Source organism: Barbus barbus, assembly GCF_936440315.1.
Source record: "Barbus barbus genome assembly, chromosome: 41".
Classification (NCBI taxonomy): Eukaryota; Metazoa; Chordata; class Actinopteri; order Cypriniformes; family Cyprinidae; genus Barbus; species Barbus barbus.
Window position 1 is genome coordinate 25,578,353 of NC_136719.1, and position 18,048 is coordinate 25,596,400.

The window sequence follows — 18,048 nt, forward strand, 5'->3', positions numbered from 1 at the left end:
TTAACTTTTTTATATTTAATTTTATTTTATTGTAAATAATGAATTTTGTTAATGTTTTAATGTTTTAGTTAACTATAGTTATCCTTGTATGCTGCTGTATATTACAATGTGCTTTAACTTCAGTTTTCAGTGTTTGTAATATCAACTATCATTTTAAATTTAATTAAATTTAATTAATTAAATTAAGACTTCTCTCATCAAACTGCCAAAAATAAATATGTCTTTATAATTAAATTATGCTAAAATGCAAAATAGCACTAAATATTTTCAAGAAGAATTAAGCATGCAACATAGAAAGGTCATATGACAACAATGTAGTATTTTTAAAATGTGAAAAATCTTCATACTGCATACTGTTTCACATAGTTTAAAAAATTGTATACAGCATATTCAGTAAGCAATATGCTATTGTTTATGAATCTAAAAATGGCAAAAGTTTAGGGTCAGACTATAGAAAACAGAAAGATTAATTTAAAATCAACAGAAGTCAATGGTAGGTTGTCTCTGCAGTAGAAAAACATGTTGTGTAACAGAATTAATTCTAAATTTGTCGGCTTGTTTCTTTTTGCAAATCCATCCTGGAAAGCTCCTGGAAATATCCACAGAGCCACATTCACCGTCACAAATATCCCATTCAGATATCAGCCGATGAACGACATTAAAACCCTGAGCGAAACACAATCACAGCGTTTGACCGCCCAGCGTGACTTTATTATTTTTATTTCCTCTGTTATCCAGAGCATTAAAGGAATTGTGTGCTCAGAGGTGCTTGAATAAGAGATTATTATAGCGCTTTCTTTATCACGCCATAGAAAAATCTTTCTTTTAACTCACTCCAATCATTCTTAGGTAACAGATTTATATAAGGGGTTTGAATAAGTGTGTGTGTTTTAGGGACTCGCTGGGAAGAAAGGATCCCGAGGTCCCGCTGGAGCTCCAGGTCCTGAAGTGAGTATTTTACACTACATACTTATGGTTGCATAAATCAATCATAAAATCATTATATATATTTTTTTTTATAAAAAACACAAAAAATACATAGGCCTTCATTTAAGATGTCATGTGTTTTAGGGTCCGGTTGGTTTGCCGGGGCCCAGAGGGACAGATGGGTATCCGGGATCCGATGAGCTTCCTGGTCTTCCCGGTTTACCGGGTCTACCTGGATCCAAAGGCCGAACAGTGAGTGTGAAGTAACCAATACTAGGGCTGCCCTTGACTAAAGATATTTCTGGTCGACTATTAGTCATTCATATGAAGTATTAGGCGACTAATTGCACATTTATTAATACAGAGTGTCTATTTACACTAAGTGCAAATAGCCCGCCTTGTTGGCAAAGGCTATTTACTCTAACTCCGCCCATCAACGTGTGATTGGGATAGTAACAAAAACTGCAAAAAAACACTTGTTCAACATTCGCTTCAATGGCATAGATGGTAAGGCGCATGCATTTTGATGCAATCGACCCGAGTTCAAATCCGCCTTGTGCCAAACTTTTTTTCTCCCTTTTCAAATCTAAAGTGTTTGTTTTCGAGGGTCGAAAACACTGGAGTAGTGTAAACGACAGGCGTAACCGCAGCAAAAGTTATGCGTTTTAAAACGAAAGCGCACTAGTGTAAACGTATCATTCTGATGATATAATTCCACAAAGGTCTCTTATATCGGAACGTTTTTTTAAAGCATTCCATAAAGTCTTGGTTACATTCAAACCTTAGTTTGGGGGTGTTATGATAAACCTTGTTAGAGTTTATATGTACAACAAAAATGGTGTAGAAGAAATTGATTGTAAATTTCACAAATAATTACAGGGAAACAGCAAATAACAATTTGCAAACATGACTCGTGGTGTTTACCAGTGTTATTTTAGTATCATTAAAATACTATTATAGTTCTTGTTAATATTTTGAAGTAGTTTTTATTTTTTATTTTAAAGTTTTAGTAGTTTTTTGAATGTCAGTAAAGATTTTCAGATTTATTTGTAGCAATTTTTGTATTTTAAATTAAAATAAATAAAGTTTGTTATATTTTATTAGGTCATTTTGCACTTAATTTTAAACTAAATGAATATTAGACATTTTGCCTTGGCAGCTAAATTAAATAAATTTGTTATATTTTTTTAAGTATATCTATTTTTTTATTTTGGTTTTAGTTTTAGTCATTTTAGTACTTCAATTTAAACTAAATGAAAATTAGAAATGTGTAAGTTTGTTAGTTTATTAGTTTATTTTTATTGGAGAAAACTCTTGATTTTACTGCATTATATCTCTGCCCATTGTCTTGTTGAATGGCATGCATCGTCTCGCTTTCATATTAGCATGTTAAATTTAACCAAAACTGTATTTTTTCCCATTTTCTACTTTTCCACATTCTAGTTTTCTGCATAATTCAAATGTAAAAATATCTGAAAATAATCAATGCTTCACAGAATCCTCTAAAAATCAGCAGGAAGCAGCCCATTTCACCTTTATGTTTCTGTGCAATATCTGACTGTTGTTTTGCTATTATTGTTGTGTTGTTGTTGTTTGTTTAGATGTTTAGCTTGCACTAATTGATGTATGATTGCACTGCACGGATTGCTCTAATATCGCTGTACTTTTAATATAGTGACAATAATAAAGAATCGTGAATGCGAGTGAAACACTGAATACAAGACAGAAATGAGGGCGTGATTTTCTTGATGATGAACAGGAAAGTCATTACACTTGGATGAATGAATGTGAAGATAAATATTAGTTTCTTTAAAATAACATAATGAATGGCTGTTAATCAGATGTTCATGTAAATCAGGCTGATTTGATGTTGATGTGACGTTCTTCACATGATCGATCTGCACTGGCTGCTTGATTTCTCTGCGCCTGATGAATGAACACTGTTCTGTAACTCATTTTTGTGTTGTTTTTTTTTTCCTGCTAAGCGTTCACGGATGATTCAGCTGATTTTGCTGCCGTGTCTTTCATTTCTCAGCTGTTTCTTCCCGTCCCGTGTGTACATGACTGCAGACGCCTCATTAGAGCCTCATTCAGACACTGCTTTAGTGTGTGGTTATATAGCCAACAGCCAAACGAGTGATGCTTTTATAACGAGCCCATTTAAATCAATCTAATGAGGGAATACCATAGGACCAGAGCCATATTCACTGTGCTCAAGAGTTCATTCTGACTGATTTGCAGATGTTAGATTAATAGTGAAGTGTTGAAGACTCTGAAATAACATGGATGGGCGTCTGAGAAAGTGATCACATGAAAACTCTCTCATATTTGAGGATTTCAGCTCTTCTCTGGACGTTCATAAACTTCATCTGATGCATCCTGGGATGCTTTTAATCTTGTAATGCTTTTTAAATGCTTTTAATTATTTTGAAGACGGAGCTTGTGTGATTATTCATTCATTATGAGCAATTAATTATATTTTCATCTGGTCCAACTCACACATAAAAAAAAAAAAGTTTCTACAGATATATTTATTTATTCATTTTTATTATTATTTTTTTTTTTTTTGTTTGCTAAATGAAACTAAACTAAAGTAAATTATAGATGTTGCCTGGCCAGCTGACTGAAATAAAATAATTAAAAAATTTTGTTTCATTAGTTTTTAGTTTAGTTTAATTATTATTATTATTAATTTTAGTATTTTTAGTACTTCAACTTAAACTAAATCAAAATTAAAAATGTTAGAAATTAGAAGTTAGAAATTAGAAAATTAGAACTAAATTAAATCAAAATAACTCTATATATTAAATATGGATACATATAGTTCCATTTCAGTTTTAGTCATTTTAATACTTCAACTCATGAAATGAAAATGGGCAACTAAATGAAACCAAATAAGATGAAATTTTTTTAGTTTTGGGGATTTAAAAAATAATAAATAATAAATTTTAATCATTTTTATTTTAATAATTCCTTACATATATATGCATATATAGCGCTTTTCTGGGTACTCAAAGCGCTTTACATGGAAGAGGGGAATCTACTCAACCACCACTAATGTGCAGCATCCACCTGCTACCATGATACTAATTTTAGTTTTAATAACTAATAACTAATCTTAGTTTTAGTTATTTTAGTATTTCAATATTGCCTTGACAAGTAGCTGAAATCAAATAAATTTAAATTGTGTTATTTCATAATACTATTATTTAGTGTGTGTGTGTGTGTGTGTGTGTGTGTGTGTGTGTGTGTGCGCACATATGTACATATTAGTTTTGGTAATTTGTGTACTTCAACTAAAACTAAATGATACTTAGACATGTTGCCTTGGCAACTAAATGAAATATAAATGAAATTTGTTTATGTGTTACATTTTTTTTATTTTTTTTTTATTTAGTTATATATATTATATATATTTAGTCTATATGGTTTTTATTTTTAAATCATTTTAGTACTTCCATGTAAATTGTGGCTTTAGCAACTAAATGATAATTATTAAAGAGTTCTTTTGTAAAAATAGTCAACTCTGTTTTTAAAAATTAATAAAATCATGTTTTTTTTTTTTTTTTGTCCTGCATTCCAATTAATATCAATCAAACTACAGTTGGGTTGTTTTAATTAAATAATAATAATACTAACTTTAAAAAATTACTTATAAAAATACAACTAATTACCACAATAAAAACATAACACAATAAAAAAAAAGAAAAACATGATTTAAGAAAATTAACAAAAATCTGTTTTTGCAAATAAACTCTTCAATTGTTTTTATAGTTTTAGTTTCACTGAACTCTAATAACTGCAGTGTGTACATGGTGCTCCAGTGAACTTCAAAGAGTGTTGTTTTCTCGTGTCTTTCTCAGTGTTGCTTCCTGTGTTTAACTGGCTCTGTGTCTGTGTTTGACGCTACACTCATAAACTCTTACAGATGAAACCCAGACCCAGCGCTGTCCTTCATCAGCTCATGCTCTTTCCGCCTCTTTTATGTGTTTATTCTCCACAGTGAAAGCCTTGTCCTGGTTTCTGCACATTAAAGGAAGTTTAATGTTTCGTCTGAGCGACATGCAAAGCCATCCGTCAGTTCAGCTTGTTTTATCTGTCCTTTAACAGCAGATGTTATTAATATACAAATATAGCTTGGAGCTCGCTTTCTCTTTTTTTGTGCAATATGTATTGATGTTTATGCTTTTTGCAAGATGTTGTTATAGGAACTGTAGTGAACAGTGTTTTGGATTCTGATTGGCTGCTGTTTTGATTGGCGTGTGTGTGCAGGGTCAGCGCGGTGATGCCGGTCTGGAGGGGAGGGCGGGACTTCCTGGCCCGCGGGGCGAGCTTGGACTTCCTGGTGTCATCGGAGAGAGAGGGCCAGCGGGGTCAAAGGTCAAAACCCCTGAATTCGCCCTTTAGTTTTTTTTTTTTTACTTTGATAATGTATTATATATGTCAACATGTGCAGCACACACAGTATATACTACAGTATGCATCCTTGACCCTTGAGCTTTGTCCTGTGCAGGGTGAGATGGGTTTGGCGGGCGACAGAGGACCGGCGGGGGCTAAAGGTATGGAGGGGTCGACGGGAGACCAGGGCTTGAAAGGAGAGCAAGGTGCCAAAGGAGAACCAGTGAGTGTCGTCATTTCTCATGTGTGTATTAACTCAATCTCCCATCAGCCGTCATTATCAGTCACATCGTTTTAGGCAACACTTACTGAACGGTACCATGCTATTACCATGCTTTTCTGGAGATGTAAGTATATTATAGTGTAAATACCATGAAAATACCATGGTTGCATGCTAGAGTTTGTCAGGTTATCATTAACTAAAACTAAAACTATAAAAACTGTTTTCTTACTTGAAAATAAATAAACATGAACTAAAATAAATAAATATATACATATACATACATATATAATTATTATTTTTTGTTAGCTTCCGAAATTTCTCTTTTTTTTTGTTTAAGTACTGAAATAACTAAAACTGAAATAAAACTGCAAAAAAAAAATATATATAGACATATTAAAATAAATAAATAAATAAAAATGACAACAGTACACAACAAAATAACTAAAACTACATTAAAAAGTACATAAAATTATTATAGTAATTTTGTAATCTCCAAGGCAACATTTCTCACTTTCATTTAGTTTAACTGGTATTAAAATAACTAAAAATAATAATACAAAAACGTATATACATAGAAAAAATAATAACAAGGGAAAAAACTAAACAAAACAAAATGACTAAAACTATAACTAAAATTAAAGTAAAAACAGAAAATAGAAACATTCAAAATACTATCTCAGTGGTACTAAAATAACTCTGAATCTGATATCGTGTGATTTATTTATGTTTTTCTACCATAAAAACAAATTGCGTTCTTGTGACAGATGATCATAAATCCAAGTTTTTAGTTTTTATTCCTGGACTTGGTCTAAATGTCAGCGGGTCTCTTATGTAAGCGTTTGAGTGATTGTGAGCAGATCGGTGAGTAATCATGAGACAAACGAGCTGCTGCACTTTCTTACATAACTCAGGAAAAGACAATAAAGGCCGAGAGGGAGCAGGAATTCCAAGCGTCCGGAGCGGGAATATCGCCTTACAGTGGATGAATGAACGGGTGCGGCTGTGGATGTTGACTTAAATAACGTCCTCTTGAAGACGAAAGTGATCCGTGCCGTCAGTGAAGTCAGGAACAGACAGAGCAGTGACAGGATCTGACAGAGTGAAGAGGGAGAAGGGAACAGGAAGTTGTAGTAGTCTGGATGGTGACCCGGTTCTCTGGTTCTTCCCGCAGGGTGAGGTGGGAGACGCAGGCATGCTGGGACTCCAGGGCTTTCCGGGACCCACGGTTAGTGTTCAGCACTAAACCAGAGCGGCGTAGATGTGTTCAGACGGGTCACTAACCGAGATCACAGGAGTCACTCAAACACACAGCAGTTCAAACCTGCAGCAGATCACATTGTTCATTAATCAAGAACTTTTCTTTCATTTTATTTAGAATATATTTTAATTGCTTATTGTAATTAATGCATTTATCTATCTATTAGTTCAAATGTATTTATTATTTTTTATTGTTTATTTTATTTTAATTTAAATTAAATTATTTAATTGATTTTTTTTTTTCGTTTCATACCTTATTTAATCTGTCTATCTATATACAAATAGAAATATTAATATTTATTAATTAATATTAGCTTAAAATTTAATTGAAATTTAATTTCAATGATGTAATATAATTTAAATGAGATTTTAACTATTTAATTTCATTTATTTATTGATCTATGTATTACTTAAAATGCATTAATTGTTTCTTTAAATTTTAATTAATTAATTTTTTGTTTATCTATCTACACACATAAATATTGAATATATTATCTTAAAAATTCATTTAAATTATTTGATATAATTTAAATTATATTTTAATAATTTAATTCCATTTATTACTAAAAATGTATTAATTATTTAATTTTTTTCATTTTATCGATCGATCTATCTGTCTACACAAATATTAAAGTATTAGCTTAAAATTTAATTAAAATGTAAGTCATTTAATATCATTTTAATTATTTCATTGATTTATCTATCGTTTACTTAAAATGTATTCATTATTGAAATTATTTCATTAATTGAATCTGCTAACATAAATATTAATCTACACACAAATACATATTAATCATAATTGCTTTTTTTATCATAGCAAAATGGAAATCATTAATGAAGTATATAAATAGTTTTTTGTTACTTTATTATTATTATTATTATAATGATATTACTTTACGAGTATTATTTACATTAATAAAATGACAGGATGTTTAATATTCACGCATGCTTCACAAACTCAAGACACACTTCATACGGTCAAAATAATCAATCGGCCTTTCAGCCAAACATTGAAAATGGTCATTAAATGCATATTTGTCTGTGTTTCAGGGTCCAAACGGAGATGTGGGGTTCACTGGTATTCCTGGACTCAAAGGGCCGGCGGGACTTCTGGTCAGTCTTCTGTCTCTTCATCTTCTGAGGAAACGATGTGAATGTAAATGTTGTCATGTAATGCATCTCAATCATGTGTCTGTGTGTGTTTCAGGGTTTCTCTGGTCCTGTAGGTCCGGTGGGAATGATCGGTCCGGTGGGGAAGCCTGTAAGTATTCTGAGGCTTTATCACATGCGTGTTATTGCTGGACTCACAATGAATGTCAGATAAAGGATGTGCTCGATGCTTTTTCAGGGTGCCAGAGGACACAAAGGAAGCCGTGGAGAGATGGTAAGATGTGCTCGTCTTATATCAGCACTGTTTAGTCTCTGTTAAGCTCTTCATCGTCATCATCATCATCTCATAATGAAATATCCGCTTGTTCATGTGTAACGGTGGTGTAACAGCATCTGTATAAACTGCTCACACAGAACAGTGAGGATAAACAATCTCGCTTCATCTCAAACGCAGTGAGAGACTGACCTGTGGGGGCACACAACACATCAGCTGTGCTTTTATCATCTTATGTTTTTGGAAGCACAGAATTCATAAACATAAGGTTGTAGCCTCAGGATTTCCAATCCAGAAAGACAATCATCTCATTATACTTTGATTTTAATCTGGATCAAGCAGGACGACTGAAACTGTTTGGATAAATGTTTTAGAGAATGTCCATTTTTGATGATCTCTTTCTACAGGGACCTCAGGGGCCGCAGGGCAGTCCAGGGCCACAGGTACATACACACTGTTATCACACTACAGATAAATTATAAAGATAATCATGTTTAGTGTTGATTCTGTATTCTTTTTTAACATCGATTCAAGCCTAAGCATAGCATTATAATTTGGCTACAGACATGCATTAGGGTTTGTTTATCATATGTTAAAATATGAATGTTTATTTTCTGTGTTGTTTGACAGGGGCCTCCAGGTTTACCCGGCCCGTCGGTAAGACTCAAACCCATCATCTGACTCACAGCTCACTGTAATTGTGTAATTGCACTCATTAAACATTTACCATTATTTCACATTTACATTGATTTTATTTTGGCAGACGCTTTTATTTAATACAAGTCTTGTTTTCCTGTGCAAATATCTAAATATTTTAAAATCAAGATGCATTTACTTGAGAAACAAAATGACTTAAGATATTAAGTCTTGTTTACTGGAAAAAAATAAAATAAAATTAAGTGACTTTATCATTAAAACAAGAAAAATATCTGCCAATGGAGCATGAAAAACAACAGCCATTGGCAGACTTTTTTTTTTCTTGATTTAAACATAAAGTCACTAAATTATGATCCATTTTTTCACCATTTTATGTAAGTTTGCTTTTCAAGTAAATATATGATGCTTTAAAGCAATAGCTCACCCAAAAATGAAAATTTGTTCAAAAGTTTACACACCCTCAGGCCATACAAGATTAAGATGAGTTTGTTTCTTCACCAGATTTGGAGAAATGTAGCATTACATCACTTGCTGACCAATGGATGCTCTGCAGTGAGTGGGTGCCGTCAGAATGAGAGTCCAAACAGCTGATAAAAACATCACAATAATCCACACCACTCCAGTCCATCAGTTAACATCTGGAGAAGACAAAAGCTGAAACAAGTCATTCAAGAAGACATATTTAACTTCAAACCTTTGGTTCTGGCTAAAATAAGAGTCCATAATATATAATATTGCAAAAAGTTTGTCTAGTCTGAATCAGGAGAGAAATCAGCCCAAATCAAAACAGCTCTAAACAAATGCGTGGGTGAATTCTGATGTCAGAGACAACAGGAGATGGACTTTTACACTCGAGGAAACTTTATGATGTATTGTGGACTTGTATTTTAGCTGGAAGTTATGGTTTGAAGTTAATAACGGATTTGTTTGTACAAACACGCACCTTTTCACTTCTCCAGATGTTAACTGATGGACTGGAGTGGTGTGGATTATTGTGATGTTTTTATCAGCTGTTTGGTCTCTCATTCTGACGGCACCCATTCACATCCATTGCTCACATCATCTTAAATAAACCTGAATTTTGTCATCTTCAAGGACGCACACTACTGGAATAGAAAAAGATGCGCTAGAAGGTTTCTTTGAGGATGTTTCATTTTTTCTCGTCTCACAGATACGCATCAATATGGACGTTCAAGCGCTGATGGAGTCTAATGCACATCTAGAGCTGGAGGTGAAGACTTTTAGATTGCTTTCTTAAAGCTGATCATGAAGAACAACCAAAAATCTGTAACATAAATGAAAAATGCTTTTATTTTATTCTTGGCGTTTGTGTTTGTTTTCTCTGTTCTCAGAGTTACCAGAACACAGACGTGTCTCTGTCGGAGCAGAGCGCTGAGATCTTCAGGACGCTGCAGTATCTGAGCAGCATCATCGACAGCATAAAAACACCGCTGGGAACCAGAGAAAACCCGGCCCGCTTCTGCAGAGACCTGCTGGACTGCCGACACGAGATGAGCGACGGTGAGATCCACAGCTGCTTAAACCAACCACAACCTCTCCGACTCCAAGCTGTTATATGAGGAGCATTCAGATACTACTATAGTTTTATTCATATTTTCAATTAGATTTTATTTTTATATTTTGTTTTCATTTGAATTTTAGTTAATATTTTAGTAAATTTGTTGTGTTTATTTTCAATATATCTGCATAATTTTATTATTATTATTTTTTTATTGTTTTAATTATTTTAATATGTCAAATTAAATGGAAATGAGAAATGTTGCATTGGAAACTAGCTGAAATATTTTATTTTTTTATATATTATTATTATATTTAAGTTAAAGTTGATTTTCTAAGTAACAGAATTTTTTATGGTCTTAAAGGTATTTAGCAGTAAAGACAAAGTGGATTGTTTTTAAACTTTTTTTTTATTAAGATAATCTGGGAGTATTAATATATTCAATTAATTAACCAAGATTCATTTCATGATTCCAAAAGTTTCAAGAAATATATGTCCATCCATAAAAATAGTTATTAAGTGTGTGTTTGTGTGTGTGTGTGTGTGTGTGTGTGTGTGTGTGTGTGTTTGTGTGTGTGTGGTGGTGGTGGGGGGGTCCTTTTAGCCTTTTAATATAGATTAAACTTAGATTATACCGTTCAAATGTTTTGAATAATTAAGATCTTTAAATATTTTATAAATAAGTCTCTTCTGCTCGCCGAGGCTGAATTTATTTGATCAAAAATACAGTAAAAATAGTATATTTGTGAAATATTATTGCCATTTAAAATATCTGTTTTCTATGTGAATATCTGTTAAAATGTAATTTATTTCTGTGATCAAAGCTGTATTTTCAGCATCATTACTCCAGTCTTCAGTGTCACATGATCTTCAGAAATCATTCTAATATACTGATTTACTGCATTTCTGATTATTATCAATGTTGAAAACAGTTGTGCTGCTTCAGATTTTTGTGAAAACCGAAATATGAAATATTCCAGACTTTTGACTGGTAGTGTAATAATAATAATAATATATTATTTTAAATACTTTTCAATCATCTTGCAGTCACGTGGTTGAAAAACTCTGCATTAAATCACTCACTCATCCATCCACTGATTTCTGTCTACAGCTCTGATTGAGTGTTTTGTCATATCTGTGTTGATCAGGATTGTTCTGGATCGATCCAAATATGGGCTGCTCGTCTGACGCCGTCCAGGTGTTCTGTAACTTCACCGCTGGAGGACAGACCTGCTTAAACCCCGCTACAACGCATAAGGTACTGTAATATACATACAACCATTGCTATTACTGTACATACTGTACAGCTGATACATGCATATAACACATAACCAGGCTTACTCTCTTTATAGTTAGCTAAAACTTCAACTGAAACTAAAATAATTAAAAAACCTTTCATTTCAACTAGTTTCCCAAGTAAAATTTCTCATTTTAATGATGTACGAAAAAAAACCTAAATCTAAAATTAAAATGAATAAAAAAAGTATACAAACATATATAAAAAACAAAAACTACTACAAACACATAACAAAATTACTAAAACTTTAAAAGAAAAAAAACTGGAAATATAATAGTCTCTCTATATTACTAAATTAAAACCATCACAACTGAAACTAAAACTATTTTAATTAAAAAAATCATTACTTGAAATAAAATAAACATTAACTGAATTAAAATATAAAAAATAAACTTTAATAATTTCAACTTGTTGCCAATGCAACACTAAAAAAACTAAAAACTATATAAATACTGTATATTTAAAAAGAAAACTACTGCAAATGACAAAAACGCATAACATAATTGCTAAAACTTTACCTAAAATTAAAATGTGAATCATTAAAAAAATACTATTTAATGAAATAAACATTACTGAAATAAATTATATAAAAACAATGTGTATCAATGAGTTCCCAAGGCAACATTTCTCTCTTTCATTTAGTTAAGTTGAAGTACTAAAATAACTAGATATATTTAAAACAAAAACTAATAAGAATGATAGAAAAACAAAACATTTTAAAACTCCAACTACGAATAAAAATACCTTTATTGTCATTTGTCCAGCAGTCCATAACCAAAACAATTTTTAAACACATTTTAACTAAAATGAAAATGAAAAGAGTAAATATTAAAATTACACTGTAAGAATCAATTAAAATTGTGACGCTCTGTGAAGATATTGAGTGTTTATGATGAACTTTTACCAAACACATTATTATTATTTGGTAATTCTAGACATTTAATGGCATTATTTCTGTGAAGCTTTGGTTAAACCTGCTGAGATTTTACTGTAAAAACGAGTCCAGCTGTATGACACACTGAACATGACTGTGCAGACAGGATTCCACGGGTTCATGCAATCACGGACAAACTAAAGAGAAAATAAATGAGAAGCATTTGATGTCAAGCTGCAATATCGCATTTCCTCTGCAAGGCACATCTGATTTGAATTAAAAGCTGATTTCCTGTAAGCCTGATCATTTGTCAGCTTCAGCCGTAAACATACAGTTGCCAAAACGCAGAAATGCTGATTATCTAAACACTGAGTTTAAGAAGCTGGATGTTTGACTTCACAGGCCGCGTTTGATGTCGGGAAAGTCCAGATGAAGTTCTTACACTTGCAGAGCGTCACGGCGACCCAGACCGTTTCCCTCCACTGCTTCAGGGACCCGGCGACGGTTGCCATGGAGACGCCTCGGGCCCTGCGTTTCCGGGGTTGGAACGGCCAGGTTTTCGAGGAAAACTCGCCTCTGAGTCCACATGTGGTTCTGGACGACTGTGAGGTGAGCTGAGTCTGGGTTAAAGGGATAAAGCAAGTTGAACAGTAAGCTTTTTGCTGAAACTGTGGTCCTTGGTGATTCATAAAATGCTAGTCAATGGCTACCGGCACATTGAGAGTCAAAAAAGCATATGCAGGCAACACAAAATTAATGGCTCTTATGAAGCGAAACGATCGGTCTGTGCAAGAACATGAACATTATTTACAGCATTATTACCTGTAATCCAGAGCCTCAAGTAAACAATCCGGAGTGAATCATTCTTTGGATCACAAACGAATCATTCTTTTGAACTGATTCTTTGTAGTGGACTAGTCGAACTGAAACAGTTCAGGGCTCAAGCAGCACAGATTTACTCAATCAAACTCACTTTCAGGTGCTTACAGTCACTGCGACTCGAAATGAGCCAAAATAGCGGCGTATCTGATGCTGTGATGAATGAACTGATTCAGCGCTCCAGTTCCCCCAACAGTCACTGAACTGAGAAAACAGTTCAACTCCAACCAAAGACTGATGAGCATGTGTGAACCAAACACTTGAATGAAGGGGTGAAATTAAAGTTTTTATGATTTCTCACGGGTTTATGTAAAAAGGTGAGCTGATGAAGACTAGTTTATTCACTTTCTCTGATTTAGGCACTTAAAACATCCTTGTTTCACATCATTATTGGGTGTTTTAATAATATAATTGTATTATACGTCATTTTGTGATTACGTAAACAAACTAGTGAACTGAACCAGTTCATTAAAGGGATAATTCACCCAAAGTTGAAAATTCTGTCATTAATTACTCACCCTCATGTCGTTCCAAAGCCGTAAGACCTTCATTCATCTTCAGAACACAAATTAAGATATTTTTTATGAAATCTCAGAGCTCTCTGACCCTGCATAGACAGCATGGGTCCGACCACGTTCAAGGTCCAGAAAGGTACTAAGAACATCGACAAAAGAGTGCATGTGACGCCAGTGGTTCAAACTTTATTTTACGAAGCTACGAGAATACATTTTGTGCACAAAAAACTAAAATAACAACCATTCTTCTCCCCTGAGCAACCATCTACCGCCATTATGGAAATATGGAGAGTACCACGATGTTAAATATAAAGGATTTATGTCTAAAAGAATAGTTTATAACGCTTGCATTTTCTTTTTTCATTTACATTATATATTATTTACATTATATTTTACATATTTATGTAAATTACACTTTTTTATATTATATTATTAATGACATATATTACATTATTTCTGAATGTACATTCAAGAAAATTAAGATTTAATTGTATATAAAAATTTACATCCATTTGGATTGCACAGCTTTGCCATAAACAACTTAATAAACCCAATGTGATTCATATTTATCGGTTATAAATAAATGAAACAGGTCAGATTTCTGTAATAGTACTAATAAAGCTTAATGTATTTTAAACACACAATAACCAGGTTTGTATATTTATCATCAATAAATCAAATTAGTTTCAATACATTTTAACTCATTAAATATTGCTTGTTCCACAGCTAGTCATATTTTCCCATGTTTGTACTTTTTAACTGAATAAATGTAATTGTTTTCACAATGCATTCATTTATGCTGGTTCAAATAAATGCATTTTGAAAATCTGATTATTTCAATCAAATCAAATATATGCATATGGTTAATAATTAATAAAATATACCCTGATTTTTTGAGTGCAGAAATCTGCCCAATTTTGTTTATGCATGACTGACACATATGAATCATAAGTTTATTAGTTTGTTAAAACTGTGTAATAAAAATGTATGTTGTTAATATTACATGCAATTCATATACATTTCAAATGTAGGACTAATATTTTTTCGGGTATAATACAAAAAGATAGATTTATCTGCATTTTTTCTGTTAATAATGCAATTTTGACCCAGTGTGACCTATTTTCCAGAAAATGTATCTAGATGTTTGCCTGTTTTTCTGAACAGATCCGTGATGGCAGCTGGCATCAGTCACGATTCCTGTTTCAAACCCAGGACACTCAGCAGCTTCCCATCGTGGACATTCAAGGTCTCCATCCCTCACGTCCAGGAGACCAGCGGCACGTGGAAGTGGGTCCTGTTTGCTTCCTGTGAAATCACTGAAGGACTTGAAACGGTCCTGATCCTCAAATCAGACCCGCGGCGATCTGAGCGATGGCAGCGATCCTGGGACGTCTCTAAAACCTTTCCGAAGAACAAGCGCGTGGCACGAGTGTTTTGAGAGGCACAAAGTCTCATGCGAAGTCCTTGCGGATCATGCGTTCGATCTCGAATCATTGCTAGATAAACTGTCAGACGAGGTTGATCTTGTTAGCAAACTATGAAAAGGCCGACCTGGACTCTTTAGACGGTGCTCTACCTCCTTCACGTACAGGTGCTTGCGTTCAGGTGCATCCAGCCCAAAACAAACTCTATGCAAGTACACGAATGCAAACTCTGTTTGGTGCATCGTTGTGTTTTGCTATTTGTCTTCTATAGTCAGTTTTTCTTTTAAATCAAGGTATAGTTGCAGTTTAATGGCAGATAAAGTTAGAGTAGTTAATCGTAGACAAATTTTATAAGAACACTAGCTATGTTTCCCTTCACGTTTTTAAAGGAATTTTGGATAGAAACACCAATAAGTGCATACAATCTTAAAAAATTGGGGCATCATATAAAAAACACTTGATGGAAATGCCAATAAGTGCATGGAATCTTAAATAAATTGGGGTATCACATAAAAACGCTGAATAAAAATGCCAAGGAGTGCATAAATTTGTAAAAATTGTGGTATCATATGAAACATGCTAAATAGAAACACAAAGGAGTGTATATCATTTTTTAAAATTGGGGCATCACATTAAAAAAAAAAAGGATGGAAAAGCCAGAAAGTGCATTGAATTAAAAAAAAAAGAGAGAGGGGGGTGGGGGGTGTTACATTAAAAGATCCAGATGAAAACACCAAGTGCATAAAATCTGAACTTGCATGAAATCTTGCGTAAAAGCACTGGTTGGAAAAGGCAAAAAATGCATAAAATTGTGAAAAATTGGGGGTTTGCATAAAAAAATGCTGAAAGGAATTGGCAAAAATGTGTAAAATCTCAAAAGAAATTGGGGTTTCACAAAAAAAAATTATTGCTGGATTGAAATGCCAAGAAGCACATAAATCCTAAAAATTGGGTATTACATAAAAAATGAAGCAAATTGGGGTATCACATTAAAAACATGAAACAAACTGGGCATCGTAAAAAAATGCTCGATAGAAACTCCAAGAAGTGCATATAAATCTTAAAATGCGCAGACACATTTATTGAGGTGGCTACTTTATTTTTCGGGAAGAAAACATGCACAAAAACTACGATGGAAACACATTTACAGCAACTTTTTATTATTTTATTACTGATACTTTGCGGCAGTTTCCCAGGAAGATTGTGTTTGCTTGAACATATGGTATAGATACAGCATTTTATTCACAAGTGTTTCATGCTATATTTGAATTTTTTTGCAAGTTTTAGATGGAAACAACTACAGACCGAGACATTTGAAGGAATCCCTTTGAGAACCTCAGAAACCCAAGGATGCTTAATTTTATGTACATCAGTCAATCGTTTGCATTGGTGTATTTGCGTGCAGTATGTTTCTGGCCATAAGTTGTTTGTTTGTGCTGGCTTTTTCTGTTGTACTTTAGCGTTTTGGTCATTTCGATCACAACAAACCTAATTTATATGACCAGTGTGTTGATAAGTTATGTTACACATCGGCTTAATATACTTTATACGTGAAGAAGAAAGTTCGCTCGTGACCCTTAAAGAGACACCACCAGTATCTCACATACATGAAATCGAAGAACAAGGATATTTTTTGTGACATTGTTATTTGAAACCATATTAAATGTTCCCAGGTGATAACAATATGTGAATTTACATGCTTTACAAGAAATCTTATGAGATATTCGTGATATCTCTGTCATATGGAAGCGGTTTCTGTCACTAAAAAAGAGTTTATATCTTGCAATTCTGACTTTTTTCTCTGAATTGTGAGATAAAAGTCACAATTACTGCAACTGGTGGAAACCTGCTTCCATAAGGTCAGGGTCAGTCGACTTCTCCGTGGTGCTGCCGTATTCAGCGTTAGCAATGAGTTAGTAATTTTTTTTATTTTCCCCTTATGTATATTTGGACATTATATGTTTGTTTATTTATGTTATCTTTTTATTTCTCCAAAAATACTGTACTCCAATAAATTATATCCCTCAGAGATCTCTCTGGTCGCTCACCATTTAGTTCGAAATCTTATTTATGTCAAATTTGTATTTGTATATAAACACAAATAGGGAGTATGTGTTGTGTTCTGGCAGCTGCGATTGGCCAGATTCAGATCACATGATCACACACAGGAAGTGTAACACCTGTTAACTTATGATTACAGTTTCAAAACTGTCACTAAATGTGCCTACAGAAACAAAACACACAAAGACGAAAAATGTAAATATTTAATATTTTGACATTAAATAAAATGTATGATTTAATCCCAATGTTCTCATGAGTTATTTAATTCTATGAATAAAAACGGCCTTTTTGTCATGGTGTCTGTCTACATATAACCAAGATCCTATTTTCCTTTAAAATAATAAAATATTCAGAATCAGCTTTATTCGCCAAGTGTACGTAAACACACAAGAAATGTGTTGTGGTTTTTCAGAAGCTCTTGGTACATACATGCATACATATCTGACATGAGAACAGAAACATTTAAATAAGACATAATAATAATAATGTGTCAGAATCTGGAACAGAAGATTTATGCACAGATTTGTGCCTCATTTACTAACCATATTATTCATAAATAATATGGTGTAATACATACAAATATTCACCATATTATAAAAAACAAAAAAAACACTTGAACCTCTAACACTATTC

General features: G+C 33.1%; 1 protein-coding gene across 1 annotated transcript in view; it reads left to right on the top strand.

Moving 5' to 3' along the window:
• LOC306860951 (uncharacterized protein) overlaps window positions 1-15,988 on the top strand; it is a gene marked incomplete at its 5' end in the record, with an annotated part of 76,108 nt that extends 60,120 nt beyond the window's left edge. Inside the window, 15 exons of the mRNA XM_079402976.1 lie at window positions 895-948; window positions 1,072-1,179; window positions 5,200-5,307; window positions 5,441-5,548; window positions 6,720-6,773; window positions 7,856-7,918; window positions 8,013-8,066; window positions 8,154-8,189; window positions 8,597-8,632; window positions 8,820-8,846; window positions 10,018-10,077; window positions 10,199-10,367; window positions 11,514-11,623; window positions 12,939-13,145; window positions 15,095-15,988. Of these exons, the coding sequence (XP_079259102.1) occupies window positions 895-948; window positions 1,072-1,179; window positions 5,200-5,307; window positions 5,441-5,548; window positions 6,720-6,773; window positions 7,856-7,918; window positions 8,013-8,066; window positions 8,154-8,189; window positions 8,597-8,632; window positions 8,820-8,846; window positions 10,018-10,077; window positions 10,199-10,367; window positions 11,514-11,623; window positions 12,939-13,145; window positions 15,095-15,241 (1,341 nt within the window). The 3' untranslated portion in view covers window positions 15,242-15,988. The remainder of the gene's footprint in view (window positions 1-894; window positions 949-1,071; window positions 1,180-5,199; window positions 5,308-5,440; window positions 5,549-6,719; window positions 6,774-7,855; window positions 7,919-8,012; window positions 8,067-8,153; window positions 8,190-8,596; window positions 8,633-8,819; window positions 8,847-10,017; window positions 10,078-10,198; window positions 10,368-11,513; window positions 11,624-12,938; window positions 13,146-15,094) is intronic.
• Between the last annotated feature and the right edge of the window lie 2,060 nt (window positions 15,989-18,048).